This window comes from Macaca thibetana, chromosome 2 (assembly GCF_024542745.1).
Source record: "Macaca thibetana thibetana isolate TM-01 chromosome 2, ASM2454274v1, whole genome shotgun sequence".
Lineage (NCBI taxonomy): Eukaryota > Metazoa > Chordata > Mammalia > Primates > Cercopithecidae > Macaca > Macaca thibetana.
Genome location: NC_065579.1, coordinates 5,637,092 through 5,659,782, shown reverse-complemented (window position 1 = coordinate 5,659,782; position 22,691 = coordinate 5,637,092). Strand labels below are relative to the sequence as shown.

General features: G+C 38.8%; 2 protein-coding genes and 1 non-coding gene across 4 annotated transcripts in view; 1 reads left to right on the top strand and 2 right to left on the bottom strand.

Annotated features, from left to right (window-relative positions):
• FGF12 (fibroblast growth factor 12) overlaps nucleotides 1–4,379 on the bottom strand; it is a 584,467-nt gene extending 580,088 nt beyond the window's left edge. The window contains exons 1-2 of the mRNA XM_050779249.1: nucleotides 4,224–4,379; nucleotides 3,921–4,063 (exon numbers count right to left, since the gene is read on the bottom strand). Coding sequence (XP_050635206.1) covers nucleotides 3,921–3,933 — 13 coding nt within the window. The 5' untranslated portion in view covers nucleotides 3,934–4,063; nucleotides 4,224–4,379. The remainder of the gene's footprint in view (nucleotides 1–3,920; nucleotides 4,064–4,223) is intronic.
• LOC126948019 (60S ribosomal protein L36a-like) overlaps nucleotides 1–19,476 on the top strand; it is a 731,948-nt gene extending 712,472 nt beyond the window's left edge. For both annotated transcript variants that reach the window (XM_050779250.1, XM_050779251.1), the window contains exon 2: nucleotides 19,064–19,476. In XM_050779250.1, the coding sequence (XP_050635207.1) occupies nucleotides 19,097–19,417 (321 nt within the window). In that variant the 5' untranslated portion in view covers nucleotides 19,064–19,096 and the 3' untranslated portion in view covers nucleotides 19,418–19,476. The remainder of the gene's footprint in view (nucleotides 1–19,063) is intronic.
• LOC126949576 (U1 spliceosomal RNA) lies at nucleotides 6,289–6,450 on the bottom strand. Its single transcript, XR_007723850.1, has one exon. It is a non-coding gene; the product is annotated as a U1 spliceosomal RNA (small nuclear RNA).
• Nucleotides 19,477–22,691: the final 3,215 nt, after the last annotated feature.

The window sequence follows — 22,691 nt, the reverse complement described above, 5'->3', positions numbered from 1 at the left end:
TTTGTTTTCTGATCTAACTATGAGACACACAGTGTCTTTTTCATTTCATTTTTGTTGTTTCCAAAAACAACCAGAAGACCTAGAACATGATCCCATATCCACGAGCCTTCATATTTATTAGTCAGATAATATCAAATCTTCTCTACTGAGGTGCCTGGAGTGGTGTCATTCATTCTCAGATACAATCAGTTCCCCGAGATCGACACCAGTGCTTCTTAAATGTTAAGGTGCATAGAAATGACCATTAGATTTTGTTGAAATCCAGATTTGATTTGGTAGATCTGGAGTAGGGACTGAGATTCTGTATTTCTAACAAATTCCCAGGTGATGCAAATGCTGCCGGTCTGTAGAACACCAGTAGTAATGCCCTACATCAGTGGTTAACTCTGGTCATCCATTAGCATCACTTGGGAGCCATTTAAAAATACTTATGCCAAGATCCCACCCCAGAACTAATTAAACCCAAATTATTAGGGGTATGGCCTAAGCATCTTTACATTTGAAAAGCACTACAGGTGTTTCTATAGGTAATATGCCAGCTTGAGGCTGGAAATCTACCTAGACAAAGAAAAGTGTGATATAGGTGGGGGTCAGTGGGAGGTGAGTGTGTGTGTGTGTGTGTGTGTGTGTGTGAGAGAGAGAGAGAGAGAGAGAGAGAGAAGAGGAGAGGAAAGAGGAGGGGAGAATAGAGGAGAAAGGAGGAAAGAAGAAAGGAGGGGAGGGGAGGAGAGAAGAAGGGCTAGAAAATGAGAGAAGAAAAGAGGGGAGGGGAGGGGAGGGGGAGAGGAAGGAAGAGGAGGAGAAGAAGGGAGGGGGGGGAAGGAAGAAAGGGAGGAAGGGAAAAGGGAGGGAGGAAGGAGGGAAGGAAGGAAGGAAGGAAAAAAGCCTCTTTCCTCACTCTAAATCATGCTTCTCAAACATTAATGTGCATACAAATTACCTAGGTATTTTGTCAAAATTCTAATTCTGACTCAATAGACCTGGAGTAAATATGGAGATTCTGCAGTTCTGAAAAATTTGTCTGCAAAGCACATTTTGACTATCAAGAGTCTAAATCAGTGGTTTTCAAACACTGCTGTACCTAGGGACCTCTAAAGGAAACATATATGCTTTTTTCTTCCACCCCAATATTCTAATTTCTTGGTATGCAGTGCCATCCCAGGATGAGTATGTTTAGAAAGTATGTCAGGTGATTCTAGTGTGCAGCAAACTTTGTGCACCACTTGTCTAAATACTAAACATTTTAACTCATTTAAGAATCTCAAGCCCTTAAGATATGCAAGGCACAAATTCCATCAGAGCTGCTAGGACTGTGTACCAACCCAAAGCTTTGAGACAATGTTAAGTACATGGTGCACAAAAATCACTGAAATTAGATCATGAATTAAACCTCAGGTCAATTGATTTATTTTCCTCTCTTCTTTATGGTGTATGACAGGGAGTGATGCAAAATTGTAAATAAGGAAGCAAAAATAAATTGATCTTATTTGTAAATAGCTGAAGTTCAACTTTCCGGACTCTGGACAACTGCTCTAAGAAAGGTTTTCAAATGCTAGAGGTAACGTGAAGGTTGTCAAGTGTTGGCGATGGGATTCAAGACTAAACGGGCCATTAGATCGGGGTATGGGATAGAGAACTCTGGAATCCTCAACTGAATCATACAATATGACTCTATCTTTAAAGAGTTTCTAATAGAAAAGTATTATATATAGATACATTAGGGAATGTCTTCCTAGAATTAGATTTGAATCTGTTGGGGGAAGAAGTTTGTACATGGCAGCATAAAACGTGAAAGATGCACCAATTAGAGTATTGCACCAATACACATTCCTCTTAATACACTCTTTTTGGCTGGAATAAAAATTTCAAGTTAGCTACCATCGTTAGCCGTGCCATTTGCATCAACTTAGAAAGTCAGGCCAATGTATAAGTAATAAGCCATTCTTAATCTGATTGTCAAGCAGCTAACAAAGCTTCATTAAGAAAGTCCAGGAACTAACATGCATAAAGACTTTCATCATATTTTTTTTTTCAGAGGCAATTATGAGACTTCGGCAAAACGACCACAGTGTTGGCCTACGGCAAAAGTCTTCATTGTCTTTGGATCAGTGCTGTGATTCACTGTATCATTGCTGTCTGGATTGACATAAAACTTCTGAACTGATTCTTTTTGGATATATTTCTGAGATTCTTTCTCCTTTCTGAACTCAAAAGACTGAAAGAATAGCTAGAACTTTACTGTTAGCAATCTGACCATTAAACCACCTGGAATGCTGAGTGACACGTAGCATGTTTTACGGGCAACGAAGGAAAATAAAAGATTACTGCTGAGAGATACAGCCTCTTTTTATGATTGCCCAGGAATTAGTATACACATTGGAGGCAAAACTGTTACCAAGAACCCTTGTCAAATAACTAAATTTAGTGAACAAATACCAGGTGTCATCGAAGCAAGAAAAACTGTTTCATAGTAAAATGATACTCTTTTCCTGTTGTTAACCTTATGTCCCAGAAATACTTAGTCAACTAGAATATTACAAACCTTTATGTGTTAAGAACTGGCTTTTTATTTTAAAATGGAGTTTATAATAGAGTTAATAATATACGCCTCAAGTATATTTATAGACATGGATTCTCTCATATGTGTACATCATTGTCAGACATGGAGATGCCCATCAACGTATCATAAGAATAATTTGCCGGAACTGAAAATTGCCGGCTAGTCTTAATCCATGTTGATTCAGCTCTTTTTATACTGTAAATGCTTGCCTAGGTTCAAGTACTTTAAATCTGCCAATTAAATACTTAAAATACTGTATTGAACATAGAACTGCTATCATTCAACACTCCAGTTTCATTAATCAGCCCAGAAATAGGTAACTCACCACCATTCTCTGATCCTAAGTACATTACCACAGTGACTGACATTCCTGGTTTAAAAATAAAATCTTGTTTCAAATATAGCTTCCCGAGTTCTGGGTAATGAATATAGTTTCATAAAAGTTGACATCATTTCTTCTGATTTCACCAGAATTAAATACATCCAGTATGCCTCCTGGATATCTGACCACCATATCACTCAAGGCTCTCACAACCTGGTGGGCGTTTTAAGGAAAAGGAGAAACAGACCTGCATAGATGGGGTTAAATCCAAAAGATATCTAATCTTGTGATTAGAATACTCGTTGTGTTTATGTGTGTTCAATAGGCCATTCAGAAGTTGATTTTTACAGTTCATTTATCAGTTGGTATGTATACATTATGCAGATTTGCTTATGAGGAGAACATTGAAATATACATGTCCAGAACTAGTAAATGCATTATGCTTGGAAACCAAGCAGTACTCCCATACACTGTTCTTCTTAGAGGTCAGTTCTAACGCATGCTGTTCCAAATAGACCCAATTTCTCTGCTGATATATATTCAAAATGCAGTAGGATGTGGTCATACACACCCAGAAATACCATCTTCATGAGGTGGGGGTGGTGAAATTCAAATATATATATATATTTTTTTAGCAATGCATTATTGGATATCAGATACAAACGTGCCTGTCAGCAATTCTAAAGCAAATGAAATAGATTTATCTGAGTCCATCCATTATAAAGAAAAGATATTGCTTTACCAACACATACCTCCTCCTCCTCCATTTTGGGGGGACTCTCCCCACCTCCCCCCAAAAAACTCATCACACTTCACTACGCAACTGATGGAGTATTAAACACTGTCTTCCAAGCTGTGGGAGTGAAAAAGAAGTCGCCTTCCTGCCACACTTCCCCAGTGCTGCAACGGACATAGCATCTCCTCCTCTATCGACCTAGTGTGATGCTCGCTCCCCAAGCACTGCAGTCCCCTCGCCGAGGATTGCCTTGGCCACACGCACATGCAGCGGGAAGTCCCCCGATAGGGACAACCACATACCTTTGCTCTCCATTTCGGTCCCTTTCGAGTGCTGGGAAGTTCAATGGAAGTTGGCCGGAAGATGTGGGCCCGCTTCAGATTCCCAAATCTGGGAAGCCAATCTGATGATTTCGCCCGTACTTCCTTCCTTCCCCTCAGGCTTCCTGAAAGATGGGATTTCTTAAACCTTGAAGCTGCAATCAGCCACCAAAGGACACTTAGGAGCAGCAGCAGATTGCCTCTACAGGGGATACGTTGCGACGCGCATCTGATACTGAAATGCATGCACGGTGCCCGCTTAGATTTTTTTTTTTTTTTTTTTACCTGGGTCTGGAAGCTGCAGGCAGGAGCTGTCCTCCGAGCGTGGTGCTGCAGGTGTAGTGACAGATCATCCCACTTTGCTCTCTGGATGTACAGCAGATTTGCATGGGCGCTGGCACGCATGCGCAGGGCGTCCCCCCTCCCCTTTTCACCGCCTCCCGCTCCCCCGCCCCCTTCGCCTCGCTCCCCAATACGGTCCTCAGTTATCCCAGCTGAGGAGCTGTAGCATTCGGTCACAGGGAAGCGCTGCTAAAAATAAACGCCGGACCGGATTTTCCTCTGCAAACTAGAAAATGGATTGGACTGGTACTGCGTGCATCAGGACGAATTACTGAAGTCTTAGAGGAAGCTAGTGTCTCCAGGCAGGGTATGGTTTTATTCAGAAGGCAGAGAGGAGAGATTTACGAATCGTTTTTAATGTTCACAATTTGGGTTTCTCTTTCTACTTGCTGCAGTAACTTTCCAGCTGTCTGCTTCCCTCTCCTCTCCCCACTGACTTCACATTGCTTGCTATATTCCTGTATGTGTTTTGTTTTTCGAGAGTGGGGTGAGAGTACTTATGGAACTGTCAAAGGTTAATATTCTCTCGCTTCTTTGTTAGTCAGACTCAGTGTTTTCCTGCCTGCCTCCACCTCAAAACTGTTCCATGAGCAGGCTCCAAGGCTTCTAAAGTTCTTCAAACAAAGCCACTGAGGATATTTTGAGGTGCTCTTTTTAGCTTTTTTCCAACAACCTGCAAGAAGTCCCCAAAAGTGGGGAGACACCTTTTTGATATAAGTACTTCCAAATGCAATACCTAATCATTTTTGTGAAGTTGCAGAGATAGAATATTTTTCTTGTACAGAGCTCTAGAGGAAGATGCAAAACCAAAAACCTCCTGAAGTACTACCTTCATATCAAAATATTTCTAAAGCCCACACTGTATTTAGTTTATATGCAAAATGTTTAATAGGAAAAATTGTGTTGGATTTACTACTTTTATTTTTTTTTCAATAGTCCAGATTTTCCTGAGGTGATCATCTCTCCTTGAGAATAATAATCTTATTCTCCAGAAGTCCAGAAAACCCTGTTATCTGGAATGGTTAAGGAAGGAGATGTGCAGATTCGTCACGTATTCTAGTTCACAAAAGATCCTTCCACAGTAGGCTTCTAGTCGCAATTTTCAAAACATTGAAATATAATAAAATGTACTCCCAACAAGAAACCTGGAGTTATCTCTAATTTAATCTTTTTCTGGTGATTCAGAGGGCATCCTTTGATTTTTCCAATGCCTTAGGGCCATGATTACAAATATTAACCATGGATGGTTCAGCCACACATGGACATTATTAGTGGAGGACTCCCACTAATGAACTGCGTGGGTCAGCAACACCTGGATCCATTCAGCATTTAAGAGTATCGGATTGCAGAGGCCACAGCCTAGGGCCTACTAGTTTTTAGGTTCTCCAATTGTACGCCAAAGTACATGTTAGGAAGAATCACAAAACTCAGGATTTCTTTTCAGTGTTGAATAGGCTTAGAAAGTAGGCTAAGGGTAGGAGTAGTGTTCCTCCTTAAGAACAACAGCCTATTTCATTGAGATAAATAATTTCTGCTCTTAATACTGCACCCCATTACATGCTCATTCCTTCTCAAAGGTTTTAGAACAGGAGATATCTTTAGAATGCATCTCTGTGTACTCTTCATATTTATTCTTTTACAGATGGAGAAGCTAAAGGCAGGGGAGGAGTGGCACATGATAAGAGTCACATGGTGAACCAGATCTGGGTTCAGAACCTAAGCGTCATACTTCAAAGGCAGAGGCAAGCCATCTAATCCAGAATGCTTTTTCATATAACTGCCTTCCCATTATCTACAGTGAATAAGAACAGGGAGAACCTTCTAGTTCATAATTTATCATTATTTTTATACATAATTTTAAGAACCCAGATGCTTTATTAAATAGAAAGCAAATCAAATTTAATGCAAAATTTGTGGTCTGACATTCAAGATCTTTCCATTCTTCTCCAAGCTTAACTCCTAGACATATTATCCTAAACAAACCTCAATATTTTACTTTTTTTTAAACCAGGAGAATGTGGGATCACAGACCCCCACCACCACAAATTATGCAGTCTGGTTTCCCACTTGTGGGGAAATTGCAAGGGTCAGCACATCTGGAGTACAATGGACAAACCTTGACTGAGAGAACCACCTTCTTGATCACAATAGCTCCTCTGTCAAGATTTTTCTTACCTTTGCTTACATCATCATTGCTGTCAGATCTTGACCTCATCAAACCACTACCTACCACAAGTGTCTACAAATTCAAATCTTATATTTTCCTCTAGATCCAACAAAAACTCCATCTCCTTTCTACAGTCTTCCCTGATACTCTCAGTCTGAAAATATTCTCTACCAAGAACACTGATGATCCGCTCACTAATGGTTCCAAAACTGATGATTTACTTTTCCATCACTATTTTCTATTCTGTATCAGAATAATTTATGTATATATCTTGTTCCTTTTTCCCACCCTTATTTTTTAAATGGCCTCCTTTTTCTTTCTTCAGTGTAGTCTACAGAGTGTCCTAAACATAGATAACAATAAAAATGTTTCACGAATTAGTAGCATTTAACATGCATGTTTTTGTGTACTTTACCATGTGACATTAACTACACTCACCATGATAACAAAATGATGATAATATTGACCTAACATTGCTCAGAGCTTACTATGTGCCAGGCACTATAAAGATTCTAAATGTTTTAGTGACTATTATCTTTATAAAGCTATATGAACATGCAAATGGCCAACAAATATATGAAAAAAAATGTTCAACATCACTAATCAGCAGAGAAATGCTTATCATCTTCAATAGACTTTATGCTTCTGTGGGGGCAAAGATCATGTTTTATTCATACTTTAACCTCTCTGTGCTCCAGGTTGCTTATCTTTAAAATAGAGATATCATTTCACCCCAGTTAGGATGGCTATTATCAAAAGACAAAGAAAATAAAGCACATGCTAGTGAGGAAGCAGACAGAAGAGAATTCTTATGCACTGTTGGTGGGAATGTAAACTAGTACAATCACTATGGAGAACAGTATGGAGTTTTCAAAAAAAAAAAAAAAAAAACTAGAACTACCATATGATCCAGCGATCCCACTACTGGGAATCTTCTTTACCAAAAGAAAGGGAATCAGTATATCAAAGAGACATCTGCACCCACATGTTTATTGCAGCACTATTACAAGAGTGAAAATATGGAATCAACTTAGGTGTTCAACAACAAATGAATGCATAAAGAAAATGGGGTACATATACACAATAAAATGTTATTCAGTCATAAAAAAGAATGGAATCCTGTCATTTGCAGCAACATAGATGAAATGGAAGGACATTATGTTTGATGAAATAAACCTAAGAAACAGAAAGTTAAACACCACATGTTCTCACTCATATGTGTAAGATAAAAGAAAAAGTTGATTTCACAGAAGTAAAAAGTAGAACAAAGGATAGGAGGAGCTGGGAAGGGTAGGGGAAAGGAGGGAAAGATTTGTAAAAGGATACAATGTTACAGCTAGGTGGGAGGAATAAGTTCTAGTGTTCTATACCACTGTAATATGGTTATAGTTAATAATAATATTTTACATAGTTTAAAATTAGCAGAAGGAGGATAATGAAGTTTCCCAATACAAAGAAATGATCAATATTTGAGATGATGAATATAATAATTACCCTGATCTGATCACTTACATTATATGTATTGAAAGTCACTGTTTACCCCATGAATATGTACAATTATTATTTGTCGATTTAAGAAATAAAATAAAATGCTATGAGATTAGTCCTATTATTATCTCTATTTTAAAGATAAGCAACCCGGAGCACAGAGAGGTTAAAGTATGAATAAAACATGATCTTTGCCCCACAGAAGCAGAAAGTCTATTGAAGATGATAGAAACATAAATGATTTTAAAAGCTATAGTAAGGTATAAGACAGGTTGTCACAGGTGGAGTAGGAGGTGCAGAAGAGTTGGCAGTCAGCCAGCCTGAGGGTTTTAAGAAAGTTTCCTGGAGGAGACACATACAGAGCTAGTTCTTGAAGTCTGAGCTTCACAGTGTTGGGGTATGAGTGCGGGGCAGGGACCATGTGAGAGTGCAAAAGTACTTTCGGACATAAGAAGTTATTATCATTTTCCAGGTTTCTCTACCAGATGTGAATCTCCAGTGTAAAAGAGGAAAGTGGAAGGAGGCAGAGAAATGCTTAGTATGGGTCTGGGACCAGAGCTACAAAACTCCAGAGTATGTGGGAGAGATCATCATCACATCTTCATCTCACCTAAGTTTTCTATCATACATTTGAATAGAGAGACAGTAGAGCATAGTGAAAAAAATAGATTCTGGAACCAGACAGGCGTGGGCTCAAATACAGTTTGCTTATTATTACTTACTGTACCATCTTGGGTAATTAATCCATTTGGTTCCCATTTTTTTAATCTGGAAAAGTAAGTAATATCTTCTTGTAGGCAGAGCTATTATAAGGACTGACCATAATACTTATAAAAGTGTCTAAAATGCTGGTCACTCAATAAATTGTACTCACTATTATATATAGGGCTTTGGATCCATCTAAGCTTAGAGCTGGAATCCCTGAAGGCCCCCTCCTTTTTAATAAGAAAAGGGTCTAATCCCCACATCCCAAAGTGGAAGGATTTAAAGGAAGAATTGCTTCATAAAAGTGTTGATGAAACATAATTTGATCTAGTTATGATGAACTCACTTAATGATAATCCTGGAATAGGGGAAATAGACTAGTAGCAATTTGCTATTTCAAAATTCCAAGAATTAGGTGAGACTGGGTTTCTTGTATTTGGGGTGAATGTGCATTCTGGTTTTCCCAAAATGTTCCCTTTTTATACTCATTGTCACAACATACTTTTAAAGAATGCCCCCTTTGCCCATCAAAAACAGTTCTGGCTCAAACAATAAATTATATGACCATAAACCTTTAGTTCCTACTAGAATGTACAGAAATAATATAAATGATTGAAATTAATTAACAGCAATGCATTACATTATAATTAACTACTTTAAAAGCCTTGCTAAAATGCCAAACCAATTACCAGCCTGCATACAATTTTTCCATATACTCATGCTGTTTGTCCAGAAGTGCTGAACGTAAACTGAGAGAAATGTGTGACCATTTATTTATGCCCAATTATTTTCTTACTGTTCATTTTTTATAACTAACATCTTTTATAATGTATTTTATATTATATGTACAAAAAAGAAAAGTTGGCCAATTGGGACTTTTTGGTGATGATATTGAGGTCAACTCACCTCTAGAAATGAGTACTCACTCTAAGATGAAACAAATGGTCAGCTCAGTTTCCACTGAGAGTGTCAGTTCAAACTGTCACCAGAATGTAAGCTCTACAAGAACAAGGACCTTGTCTGTTTTGGTCACTGTTGTTTTTCCAGCTTCTAGAAGAGTGTGTGATACTTAGAAGGTTTTATTTAATATTCATTGAATCAATGAATGAGTTTAATGAGATAAAGCTTTTTTTTTTTTTTTCAGGGCCATAAAGCCAATTCACTTGGCAACTGAGAAGCATCAATCAGCAATCCTTGACGGCATAAACTAGGTCATAAGTGACCTGCAAGCAGCAGCAAGATCACCACAAGGCAGGAAGTCAGTTAACAAGTGTGCTCAGTGCTTACTCTTGGGCAAAGACCATAAATAGTCAGTCCTACATTCAGTTTTCTCTGCACTTGAGTTCAGGTATTCCTCTTAAGCAAGCTAATAGGTGGGCCATGCCTTTGCAAACAAGCTAGGAGGCTGGGAGAAATTAGTCATAGAAGATGAAAGAATAGGAAGATTAAAATTTCAAAGCACAAGAAGAAGATGGATTGACGCGGCAAAACTACGTGAAAGTGGCCACGCTGTAGAAGTTAGAGTCCCTCAGAAAGCAAACATGTCTTGATTGCTTACTATGTGCAAGGCTCTCATTCTCTTCCTTGAGTGAGAGTGAAAGAACGGTCTTCCTAAAAAGGCAAGGTCACATGATAAAGCTTCAGTAAAAATGGTTCAATAAAAATGGTTCAGGTTTCAGGGAAGGAATGAAGATAAGGAACAGTCTGAGAAGACAGGAAAGGACAGAAGATGCAGGTCATCTGGGTATATTTTTCCATGGAGTTACCCATCCACACGGTCTGACAGTGGTGTCTCTGGGGGCTATTAAGTATCTAAAGAGACTTGCAGAGTCGTGTAACAGAGTAATGATGCATGGGTGAGGCATCTGGAAGCCAACTGACAAACATTTTTTGCATTTCTTGTTAAGGACTGTCTCCACTTGACGATATTAGAGATTTATACACAAGCTATCAACTGACAATTTCGAGGTCCATCTGTTACGCTGGCATAATGCCCACTTAAAATGTGGTATGCCAATTTCATTAATGTTTAGGTTTTGAGTCAAAACCTTAATCAGTCAAAATAGGATACTAGAAAATAAAACTTTTCAGTTGATTGTCCCTTTTCCTTCTAGGGATAAGAAATAACCTGGCAATCTAATATGCAAAAGTCACTTCTTGAATCTGCTCAGGATCAGTAGGAAGACCAACCCAGTCCTTGAGTTCTGGTGCTAAGAATAGACCAAATGTACATCAAAGTTTAGTCCAAAGAGGCTTCGTAAAAAATGCTGCATCTAAAGAAGGTGGACATTTGACATTTCCTCATCCTGTACTCCTCACACCCTCCCCTCAAAATTCCAAATACACGGATGCTCAATCTTTTTGTAATAATAGCATACGAGTATTCAGTCACAGAAAAATTAACAAAAGTCCATCATTTGTTCATTTACTGAGAAGCTACTATGTGCAAGACACTAGTCTAGGTGCTGGGATACACCATGAATCTGTGGACTCATAATGTGTACATTTATAGTTTCACGGTTGGAATGAACTTCATACATCTTGTAGCCCAAATACTTATTAAACAAGAGTGAGAAATAAGACCCATTAGGAGGGAGGAGGGGGACAACTTTTCTCAAGTCAAATAGCAAGTCATAAACAAGACTAGAAGTAGTCTGCTGATACCTATCTCATTACGGCACTCTCTATGCAAACTTGTATACATTCTTAGGTTGGAGGACTAGTCCTATGTGTGTTGTACTGCAAACCATTGTTTCAGAAGTTTATTTATTTCACTTAGTAAATACATCCAGAAGTTCTTGTTGAAGGGCTGGAAAATGGTAACTATACTAAATGTGTCGCTGCCAATAAGAAACCTCCACAATATGTTCTACACGATGCCTGATAGAGGTGATACAAGTGTATTGTTCATGCGATAAATAATAACAAAGCTTTGTTTTATTAGTAGTGCTCTTACTTGATGAAAAATCTTTATGGTTTATGTTTATATTCAAATCTCAATTCACATAGCGACTGCGGCTACCCAGGGAAAGTGAAATGCAGAAATGAAACAATTAGCTATGCTACTGGTTCCAAAAACCCTGCTGTTTAAAGGGGAGGAAGAGTAATGAGTAATTTAAGCCAACTAAAATTAAATAACAGCAAAAGAATGCAATAGCATAGTGGACCCCACAGGTGTATTAACACAAGGATATTATCAGCAGGGACCTGGAGGTTCATGACTAATTGCTGATAGTACTGATACTCTGCAGTTTAAAAAAAAAAATGACAAATGGATTTGTATATCTGATAGTGTTTTTAAAAAAATATTTTCCGGCCGGGCGCGGTGGCTCAAGCCTGTAATCCCAGCACTTTGGGAGGCCGAGGCGGGTGGATCACGAGGTCAGGAGATCGAGACTATCCTGGCTAACATGGTGAAACCCCGTCTCTACTAAAAATACAGAAAACTAGCCGGGCGTGGTGGCGGGCACCTGTAGTCTCAGCTACTTGGGAGGCTGAGGCGGGAGAATGGCGTGAACCTGGGAGGCGGAGCTTGCAGTGAGCCGAGATCACGCCACTGCACTCCAGCCTGGGAGACACAGCGAGACTCCGTCTCAAAAAAAAAAAAAAAAAAAAATATTTTCCACAACTTTTTACATTTTTTTCTCCAACCATTTGCCCTAGCAAGGTGACTACAGGACTGTAAAGGAAGCAAAGAGTTATAGTTAAGAGGTGGAACCAAGACTGCTATTCTGCCCAGAGCGTTCTCTTGCATACTCAGCTCTAGGCCTAAGGTTGTGATAATATGATGCTGATGCTGCCGGCCCCTTTCCGTCACCTAAAATCTGTCTCAATTTAAAGTATCAGAGGAAAATGTTGTTCATCTGATCTTAAATTTATGTTTATTTATCATGACGGACAAACTTCTTATTTAGCCTACCCAATCGCTTCTAAATTCATTCATTAAACATTTTCCCCTTCTTTCTGAAGAATCACAAGCTATTAATCATTAAAAAGTAGTAGCTGTTATAAAAAGGATACTGGAAAGATTGAGATGTATCCTTGGTTTCTTACTCTGTAAAAGAAGGGACTTTGACAAAACAGTCTATAAGGCCCTTTCCAGCCCTAATATTGGAAGCATCTGTGTTGGACCAGCATCGCATCTAGGAACACTAGAGTTCCTCTAGCCCAACTCCTTTAGTTTATGGAGGAGACACCTGAGGCTTGAGAGGGGAAGACTTTTTGAATCTGAACTTGGAACTGCTAGAATCCAAAGTCGTGTTAGCCATTATCTTATGTTGTCACTTTACTACACTTTAATTCCACATGTTGATGAAGTGCAAAGTATTTAAGTAAATAATAGAAAATAGGTTGAAGTGAAAAAATAGTATTCTACTAGGCCCCACTAATGCCACTCAGCTACTGAATGAAGAAATACAAACCCCATCAAAATGATCTCCACCTACCTGCCTCATTACCCCTCTCCCTTATATCTTTTTACTTGTTTATCTCATTTTTATTGCCTACATCATGCCAACAAGCCAAGTTGGCAGATGATTCAGGCTGTGATACAGAAGAAGGGATAAATACAATTTCACAGAGCTACAAGATTGGATATAAACTTGGGGCTCACTTTTTTTTGGCTCAGGAAACTCTTATCTATCCTTCAAAACCCAGTTAAAGTGTTTCACGAGAAGCCTTCTCTTAATCTTCATAGCATTTTCAGTATTTTTTATTCATGTCTGCCATTTATTTATATATCTGTCTCTCTATAAAGGCAGTGCTATAGACTGAATGTGTTCCCCCAAAATTCATACATTGAAACCTGATTTCCAACATAACAGTGTTTGGATGTGGAGACTATGAGAAATGATTAGGTCATGAGGGCAAAGCAGTTACGAATAGAATTACAGCCATTATAAAAGAGACCCCAGAGAGCTTCTTGCCTCTTCTGCCATGTGAAATTACAGCCACAAGACTGCTTTCTATGAACAGAGAAGTGGGTACTCACTAGACACCAAATCTACCAGCAGCCTTGATTTTGGACTTCCCAATCTTCAGAACTATGATAAATAAATTTCTGTTGTTTTTAAGTCACCAAGTTTGTGGTATTCTGTTATAGAATCCTGAATAGGCTAAGACAGATGGAGTATTCCCATCACATAGCATTGTGCCCAGCATCTAGCAGGCATAGAGTAATTATATTATGAATTCGTTAGTGAGGCAGTCAATGAGTGATTAAATGAATGAAGTCTGAAAATATTCCTGAACCTTTCAATTCAATTTATTCACTCTTCATTATACCCCAGGAGCAAATAAAAATCAACTTTGAATAGCCATGCTTGTTCTACATTGGGTAGTATTATCAACACCGTCAGTGTTTCCCATCAACCTGCTTTATTCTTGCTCTTTTCTCCCCGAATCTCCAAGTTGGAGGAAAAAAAGGTCTCCACTCCTGGCTTCTTAGACTTTGGCCTTTTTTAGTCTTACTTTCTTCTCCCTCTTGTCTTGGATTTCCCATCTCCTGAAACACCCACCTTCCCACCACCACCACCAGCAGCACACACACAATCCTCATTAATAATCTCCTTGCTTGGCTCCATAGACCTCCATGAGCTGAGCTAGTATCCTGACTTGGTCAAGGAAAGAAGGAATGCTTTAGAAAAAGAAATAAATGAATGATAAATATTCTATTGATTTTTATTTTCCAGTTTCAAGCTCTGATTGTAGCTGAATGTTACTGTTTGATCCTTTTGCCCACTTCTTTTGATTTCCTCCCAATTATTTCTTCTTTTAAGCAGGGAACTTAAAATACTCCAATTCTTAGTTTTCTCCCTGAACAGAGGGCACTCCCCCCTTCAGTGAGATGTTAGCTTCCATGGCTAAATATAGCAATCATCTATCAAGGATTTTCCCAGAATATGAAGAGACACTCTACCTTTCTAATAATGGATGTGGTTTTTCTCACTGAACATAAGTATGTTCAAGAAACACATTTAAAAAGATGATGTATTCTTGCAGGATACATTATTGTGCATTTGTAAACTCTATTTTCACATTGATGCACATGCCAAATCACTTGCTATTATTACATTCAGCACTATTTGCTCTGGATCATAGTGCCAAAAGACTAATGTCTTGTAAGTACAGAAAGCAGACACTTCGGGGCGGCACAGATGGAGGTGGGAGAATTGCCAGCAGAAATGGTGCCTTTTCTCCACTTGGATTTTTTTGTTGTTGTTTTTCAATTGTTTAAAGCATGGAGATCATGCAACAAGTATGACTTAGGCCCTGAAGGGAGACCCACTGGAATCTGAATGCAACTAAGCTGGAAGGCATGAGGGAAAGAAAAAAAGAAACAGGATAGTTCATCCATCTCAATGATAAACTGAAAATCAGAATCAAGAAATCAACACTGAGAAAATGAAGTAAGCTTACGAAATTGACTTAAATCACTTTGTGGATTATATATTGAATAAGATTAAAATGTCACCATTTTATTGTTATAATGATGATAAAATAGTAAAACTGCCAAGAGAAGAGAATGGCTTGTCTTTGTGTGGCATCGAAGAATTTATCAAAAAGGCAGCACGATAATTTAGGAAATCAAACTTCTTTCTTAAGCTGAAGGTAGCTCCTAAAATCCATTATATGTTACACAACTAGTTTACATTTATGTTCATTTATATTATGAATTCCAAAGATTGAATTTAATAAACCAAACATCCTAAATTTTGCCTAACATTATGCCTGGTATTTTGCATCTACTGTATTATTAAATCCCCATAACAACAATGATAAGGAACTGAGGCTCCAAGGTCTATTATTTGCCCAAAATATTCAGCAAGTGAGGAGTAGGGTCAAAAATGCAACTGAACACTTACAGAATTTAAAATCTTGACCTTTGTACATGCCTCAAGGACATATACTTGGTAGGTAAGCCATCTTCCACCACTAGTGTTTATATAAACTTGTGCTACAGGAACCCAAAAGAGAGAAGGTGCATTATTTTCCCCGCCAGGGAAGGAGCAGGGAACATTGAAAAGCCTTTTCCATGAAGCAGAGAAAGCCATTTCTGATGGAGGTTTCAGCATTAAAAGCCTCAGTGAAGAGAATGTAGGGTGATTTGGGGAAAAGTAAACAGTTTGGTGTTCCTGCACTGGAAGAAGATGAGAAGATTGGCTAGATGTGGATTGAGGAGGAAGCCGTAACACTCCTGGGATTTCAGTTGAACAGAGAGTTTACCAAATCTGAAGTTTTGACTGTTTTCATGTTTATCTGTCATGTCAGATTTAGCTCCTTGCCTGCAAAGACTGAATCTTGCATGAGTTTTCCACCAGACCTTCCCTTCCCAGTGCAGCTCCTTTAAGGGTTCAGTCTTGGCTTTCCAAGCTGTTGAGACTGCAAAAAAAGAAATATGGACCACATGCAAATTTAGCTCTTCATCTTTTGACTCCACTCACTAAGCAATTTGCTCCTAGATTCTCTCTCTTTACTTAGCCACCAGGTTTGTGTCTGACTTGTGTTAACGACCTGACTTCCCTAGTCAGCATGATACCAGATTCAACTTCCAGCTGTGCTTTTTATCTCTCTTCCTTAATTCCATGTGTTTTTAAACAACCTTCAGGATAACAGCCCTTCCAGCTCTTCCTCTCCTGGCACCTCTGCTCCCACAGAAATCCTGTTGGCTCACCTCTTGCAACTGCTCTGCCCTGGAGGTAAGGTCAAGAGAGAGCTTGGCACAAAGCCTGGTAAGTGATATGTACAGTTTATTAACCACTTACTCTATATACTATGACCTTTGTCTATACAGTTGAACCTTGGTGTCTATGGGGTATTGGCTGCAGGGCCTCCTTTGGATACCAAAATCCACAGATGCTCAACTCCCTGATATAAAATGGTATAGCATTTGCATTTAACCTATGTACACTTACTTTATTATCTTTAGATTACTTATACTACCTAATACAATGTAAATAGTTGTCCTACTGCATTGTTTAGGGAATAATAATAAGAAAAAAATTCAATGTTCACTGCATGTTCAGGACAAATGCAATTTTGTTTTGAAATATTTTTTATCCACAGTTGTTTAAATCTATGGATGTAGAACCCATAGATATGGAGGGCTGACTGCATTATTGTCAAGTTTGTAAATGATTATTCCTAAGTTCACAAGGTTAAATATATCAAGTAAACAGAGCTTTAAAAAGTGGTTGAATTTAACATGTGGCTGGATTCAGTAAATATTGATGGACTGAATTTCAACACTTCTCTCTCATTGCAATTTTGAATTTAAGGTTTTATTTTATTTTCCTGTTTAGCTTTTTATATGTTACTACTACAATAAACATGAAAAATAGTTTTAATTTGAATGCTCATAAAATTGTGCCAAGAAATAAAAAATCTACTGAATGTCTATGCTCAAGAGAACTAAAGTAGGATAAATACTACCTAGTAAACCCTTATTATCCTCGATAATATGCTAAGATTTGGATCAGTTTATCAAAGCACTGGGGTGAATATTTAAATGAACAGTTGTAAAATTTTATATCACAAAAGGACATCAACATTTCCATAACCGTTTAGCTCTTGACATTGTTAATTGATCTCAGTTAAGTCAGCAGATCTGGATAATACTTGTTAACATTTGAGAAATTGTATAGTGCATATTAGAAATGACTATTTGGTAAAAAGCTAAGCACTCTGCAATGCTAATTTTATCAATCTTTGAAATCTAAAAATGAGCTTAACTTGTATTTTCAACTCAGCCAACAAAAGGTAGTTATTATTAGCAGCACTGGTATTGCCAGCTTAGCCTAAAAGAGATTTCACCACTGCAGCCCCAGATCCCACCTTTCCCATGCTTATCCTCTCTCCTACCTCCTACTGAGATCCTCCCATGGTTCCCCCAGATACAGCAAGCTGTGCTATGCCTCTGTGTTCATCCATGCTGCTCTCCCGAGTTGGAAAAACATTGTACCCCCTTCTCTTTCTGCTTCACTCAAACTTCAGTGCAAATGTAAGCTCCTCTAGGAAGCTTTCTCATATCCTGTATATGATTTGATGCTCTCACCCTGGGCTCTCAAAGAACCTTGAACATTTCTTGAGCATGATAACTTAAACTGCTGGAGAGCCTTTGCCCCCCTACCCTTTTAGGCTTTAAGCTTTGTGAGAGAAGCACGCATAATTGTATGAGCAGTGCACCACACCACACAGTCAATAAATACAGTAGTTCCAGTAGTTCCCCCCTTACACATGGTTTCAGTTTCCAGGGTTTTAGTTGCCCACAGTCAACCAGGGTCCAAAAATATTAAATGGAAAATTCTATAAATAAACAATTCATAAGTTTTAAATTGCACCCAGCTCTGAGTAGTGTGATGAAATCTTCTACTGTCCCACTCCATCCTGCCCAGAACATGAATCATCCCTTTGGTCAGCATATCCACGCCGTATACACTACCTGCTCGTTAATCACTTAGTAGTCATCTCTGTTTTCAAATCAAAAAGACATACCATATATAGGGTTGAGGACTATCTGCAGTTTCAGGCACCTACTGGGGGTCTTGGACCATATCCCTCACAGATAAAGGGGGACTACTACATTAGTTAGAGTCAGGAAAGGGTGAGGATTTGTCTTGAAGGAAAATCAAGGCTCAGAACAGGTATGTGACTTGCCCTGCATCACAAAGCTGGTACATGGCAGAGTCCCTGGAGAATCCATTACTCTTGCATTCCAGGGCCAGGTCCTATCAACTATTCACTTCTCTCACTGTTGTCAGTTGGGAGCTCTGGGTATTTTTAAAAGAGTAGTGTCATAAATACACACACACACACACACACACACACACACACACACACACATATTTGATGAATTTCTTAAAGAATTTTAAATAGAAACACTTAAACCTAGAAGTGAGTTTATTACTTTGATGAACACTTAGACAACTACATAAATACACTAATTCCCAAATCACTAAGAATATTATAACAATCAAGTGAAGAATTAAGAAGTAACTACTTCCAAAAATAGGATGACTTCTTATATTTAAACCAGGGAGAAAGGTGAGCCTGTGATCCAAAGGAATATAATCAAAAGGAAGATAGGAGAGTTTCTTTTTTTTCTCATCCAAGCCAATATATTATTTATCAAAATAAAATAAATCATTCAGGATGGTTACTACTTTTCTAGGGCCACTTTGCCAAAAGCAAGACAATTATTAATGATATATACACAAAATCACAAATGTTTAGAAAAATCACTGTGGTAGATGATTCTGAGCCTTTATTCATCACGAATTACAATGGCACTTGTTATTTGAGGAAAGGCTGGCTTTCCAGTTGCTCAGATAAATCTATTACATATAAGAGATTGGGTAAATTGTGAGATAATAACTGTAGACGAATGAGTTAGGTTGTACATGGTCAATCATTTAAATGCCTCCAGCTTTCTTCCCATGCCGGTATCGCTCTCGCAAGCATGGTTAACGTCCCTAAAACCCGCCGGACTTTCTGTAAGAAGTGTGGCAAGCACCAACCCCACAAAGTGACACAGTACAAGAAGGGCAAGGATTCTCTGTATGCCCAGGGAAAGCAGCGTTATGAGAGGAAGCAGAGTGGATATGGTGGGCAAACTAAGCCGATTTTCCGGAAAAAGTCTAAAACTACAAAGAAGATTGTGCTAAGGCTTGAGTGTGTTGAGCCCAACTGCAGATCTAAGAGAATGCTGGCTATTAAAAGATGCAAGCATTTTGAACTGGGAGAAGATAAGAAGAGAAAGGGCCAAGTGATCCAGTTCTAAGTGTCATCTTTTATTATGAAGACAATAAAATCTTGAGTTTACGTTCCAAAAAAAAAAAAAAAAATGCCTCCAAATAACACTCTCAAAGTTTCACAGTATTGCCTTCACAGAGTTAAGCTGGCTGCCAAAGTGACGCACAGAAACTCTTTATCCAGTTCTTGCCTGCTGTACTCTCCAGTCTGTCCTCACAGGACCATGCTTGGTGCCCAGGATCAGTTTCCACTTCCCTGACTCTAGGACATTGCTCACCTCTGGAATGCACCCATTCACAAACCATCTTTGTGTTTTTGTTTTTTCAAAATTTTTCATAGCCACAAAAGTATCTCAAATACCACATTACAGAAATAAAACAAAAAACACTTTCTGGTTTTATAAAATCCTTTTTACTCTTTGAAGAGTGTGGTTTGGGGAAAAAAAACAAAAACAAAAACGCTCTATCACGGACTATTTGTTGAATGAGTCATCCCTTCTAATTATTTATATTCTTAATCACCCCATAGTGAGCTTTTGGAGGGAGGTGGCCCTGTCATCTCCGGGTCTTTCTCAAAAGTGAGAATCCTTCAGCAAATGTGTCAAATGACTGTCAACAATCCTGCTCAGGTTCAAGATGATGCAAATTATCTATGTGATTTTCCTGTTCTAGATGAAACTGCTAGGGATATTTCAAAGCTGGGGAGGCCTACTCGGAACCCTTTGGTAGAAAACGTCTGAAAGGCTACATGGCTGGAAATGGGAAACATGCCTAATGCTCCCTGTAGCACCTGGGGCTGGCTCACCATATCCCTGCTGACTCCCAGTTCTCTGAGTCAACCGCACATGAAAGTGGAGCTTTGATCCCAGCATCTTAAAAATCCTCCAATTGGAAAAGAGTCTGTTCTCTCTAGTAGATAAAAGTGAAATTGCACCTCTGTGAAATGTGTTTGCAGCCAGGAGCAGGGCTCTGCAGGAGTCAGCTCTGGGACAGACACAAATCTCTCTCAATCAGTAGCTACATTTAAACTTTCCATTCCAAAGTGTCTGAAACGGAGCTGACCAAAGCAGCCCAGAAACCTAACCCCTGCAACTTGGGTCACACAATGTGTCTTTCAGCCACTGACATCATTTCTCATTATGGGCAAGTAAGGAAAAGGCCCAGTTTTCCGTGGATGAAGATATATGACTCTTACCAAAGGGGCCCGGCTCCAGCTCATGAAACAAGTATACTTAGCACAATGTAGGCCACTACTCACCTTAAGCTCTGGGCTGACTCCCTGCCCCTGACCTTGTCTGCACATACTGTGGATGTGCAGTTTTCCATAAGGTAAGTAGACCATTAGCAAGGTTAATGACCCATCCACTGTCTAAAATGCTGCCTGACACATAGTAGGCATGCAGCAAATATTTGTTGGACAATCTACGGAATAGAAATTAATTAAAATTTGATGGATTTAGATTTTAACAGCTCTTGATCTCAGAAGAAAAGCACTCTGTAAATAAGGATCCAGCGCTATTAGCATTGATTGGCTGTTATTCAACTCCATATTGGGAGTTTTATAAACTTGTAAATATAGTCTGTACACTTAGAGGCCCAGAGGAGCTGTAGAGACTGCATTTACATCCCATGGAAATGACTTTTTAAATAATAATAATGGTGATGATGATAATAACCCTTTTTATGTGTGGGGTTCTTTTTAGTTTGCAACACGCTTTCACATCCATTATCACATTAACTCTTCCCAACCCTGTGAAGATGTCATTACCTGCTGGTTAAAAAAAAAAGGACTTAGAAAAGTGGCATGACTTGTCTAAAGTCACACAGCTAGTAAGAAATAGAACCGTATCTCAAATTTAACTTTTCCCACACCAAAAAACAACAACAACAAAAAAACCCAGGTAGCATTTTTTTCTACTACATGGCATCTACCTTTGAATGGATTTATTTTTAAAGAAGGAGAATTCCGCCAAGATCATCTACTCTTTGATTGGACAAGTCTCTATAATAACTTCGCAAAAGGTGTCTTACTTCTAAATGAATTCTTACTAAACTTGCTTCAGGATGAGTATGATGTTACTCTAAAATCAGAGTTTGTGTTAGAAAGGACCTCAAATCTCATCCATTCTTTGTTTGTTCAGATATTTATTAAATTTGTACTTTGTGAGGCCCACACTGCTGGAGAAGACACAGGACACAGAGATGTGTCTGTCATCGAGAATCCATTAGATAATGACACGGAACAAGTAACAAATGATTACAATATGAGGCAGAAATTGTTAAGCATCATCCACAAGTCAAACAGGTGACTGGCAGGTGAGGAAGAAACACTAGCTTCCAGCAGAGGAGTTCAAAGAATGCTTCATGGCATTTGTGCTGGCCTAAAAACAAGAAGAATTGGAATAGTGAAGCTAAATAAGGGAAGAGAGAGTTACAGAAGCAAAAGCAGCATGAGGTTGCCTCACGGGTGATAGAGGAACTGGGTTCTTAGAGTAGAGAGAGGAGTGCTGTTGGGGAAGGTCAGAGCCAGAAGACAGAGGGCCTTGAATGCCAGGTTCATTTACAGATGGGGAAACTGGGGCCCAGGGAGGGAAGTGACTCCCTCTTTTGTCTTTCTTTCTTATACATTTTAAAAATTGCATCTGCTAGTGTCTTCTCAGCTAACAAGGAAAACTAGTGTCTTGAGCAACAGAAGCTAATACATGATCTGGCTATTTCCTGTCCAAGTACAATACTGTCAAATGTAAAAAAAAAAATGCTATTCACTTAGGTCCACACTAGGGTCACAAGTGTGTTTGCTTGGGGAACGCCATTAAGCAAGCCATCTCTGAAACTAGTGAAGTAGTGAGCTGGAGTAGAAATAACAAGGGGAGTAGCGGGGTGGGTAGTTAGGAAGTTAGGAGACATGGTCTGTCCCTTTTGTCATTGGACAATAGTTTGCTCTGTAATGTTGGTCGGTAGTGTCCCTTTTCTTTTAACTTTTTTGGAAGAGAATAACACATCTCAGTATTATTCTTCCTCAGCATGTTCTATATAATATTTCCAGTGTTATACTTGCTTAGCATATACTAACAGATTTGTTGTGACTTAATGGATGTGAAGTTGTCTATAAATTGCTAAACAAACTAGAGGGTCCTCGTATAATCATTATCATCTTGTTATTCATAGGTTCAGCATTAATCACAAAACAAACCTCACAGATCATTATTTCCAAGCCTCCTGATTTCTAGGTGACGAAACAGGTCTAGAGAGGGTAAAATGACATGCTCAAGGTCACACTACAAATTAATATTGAGGTTGAAA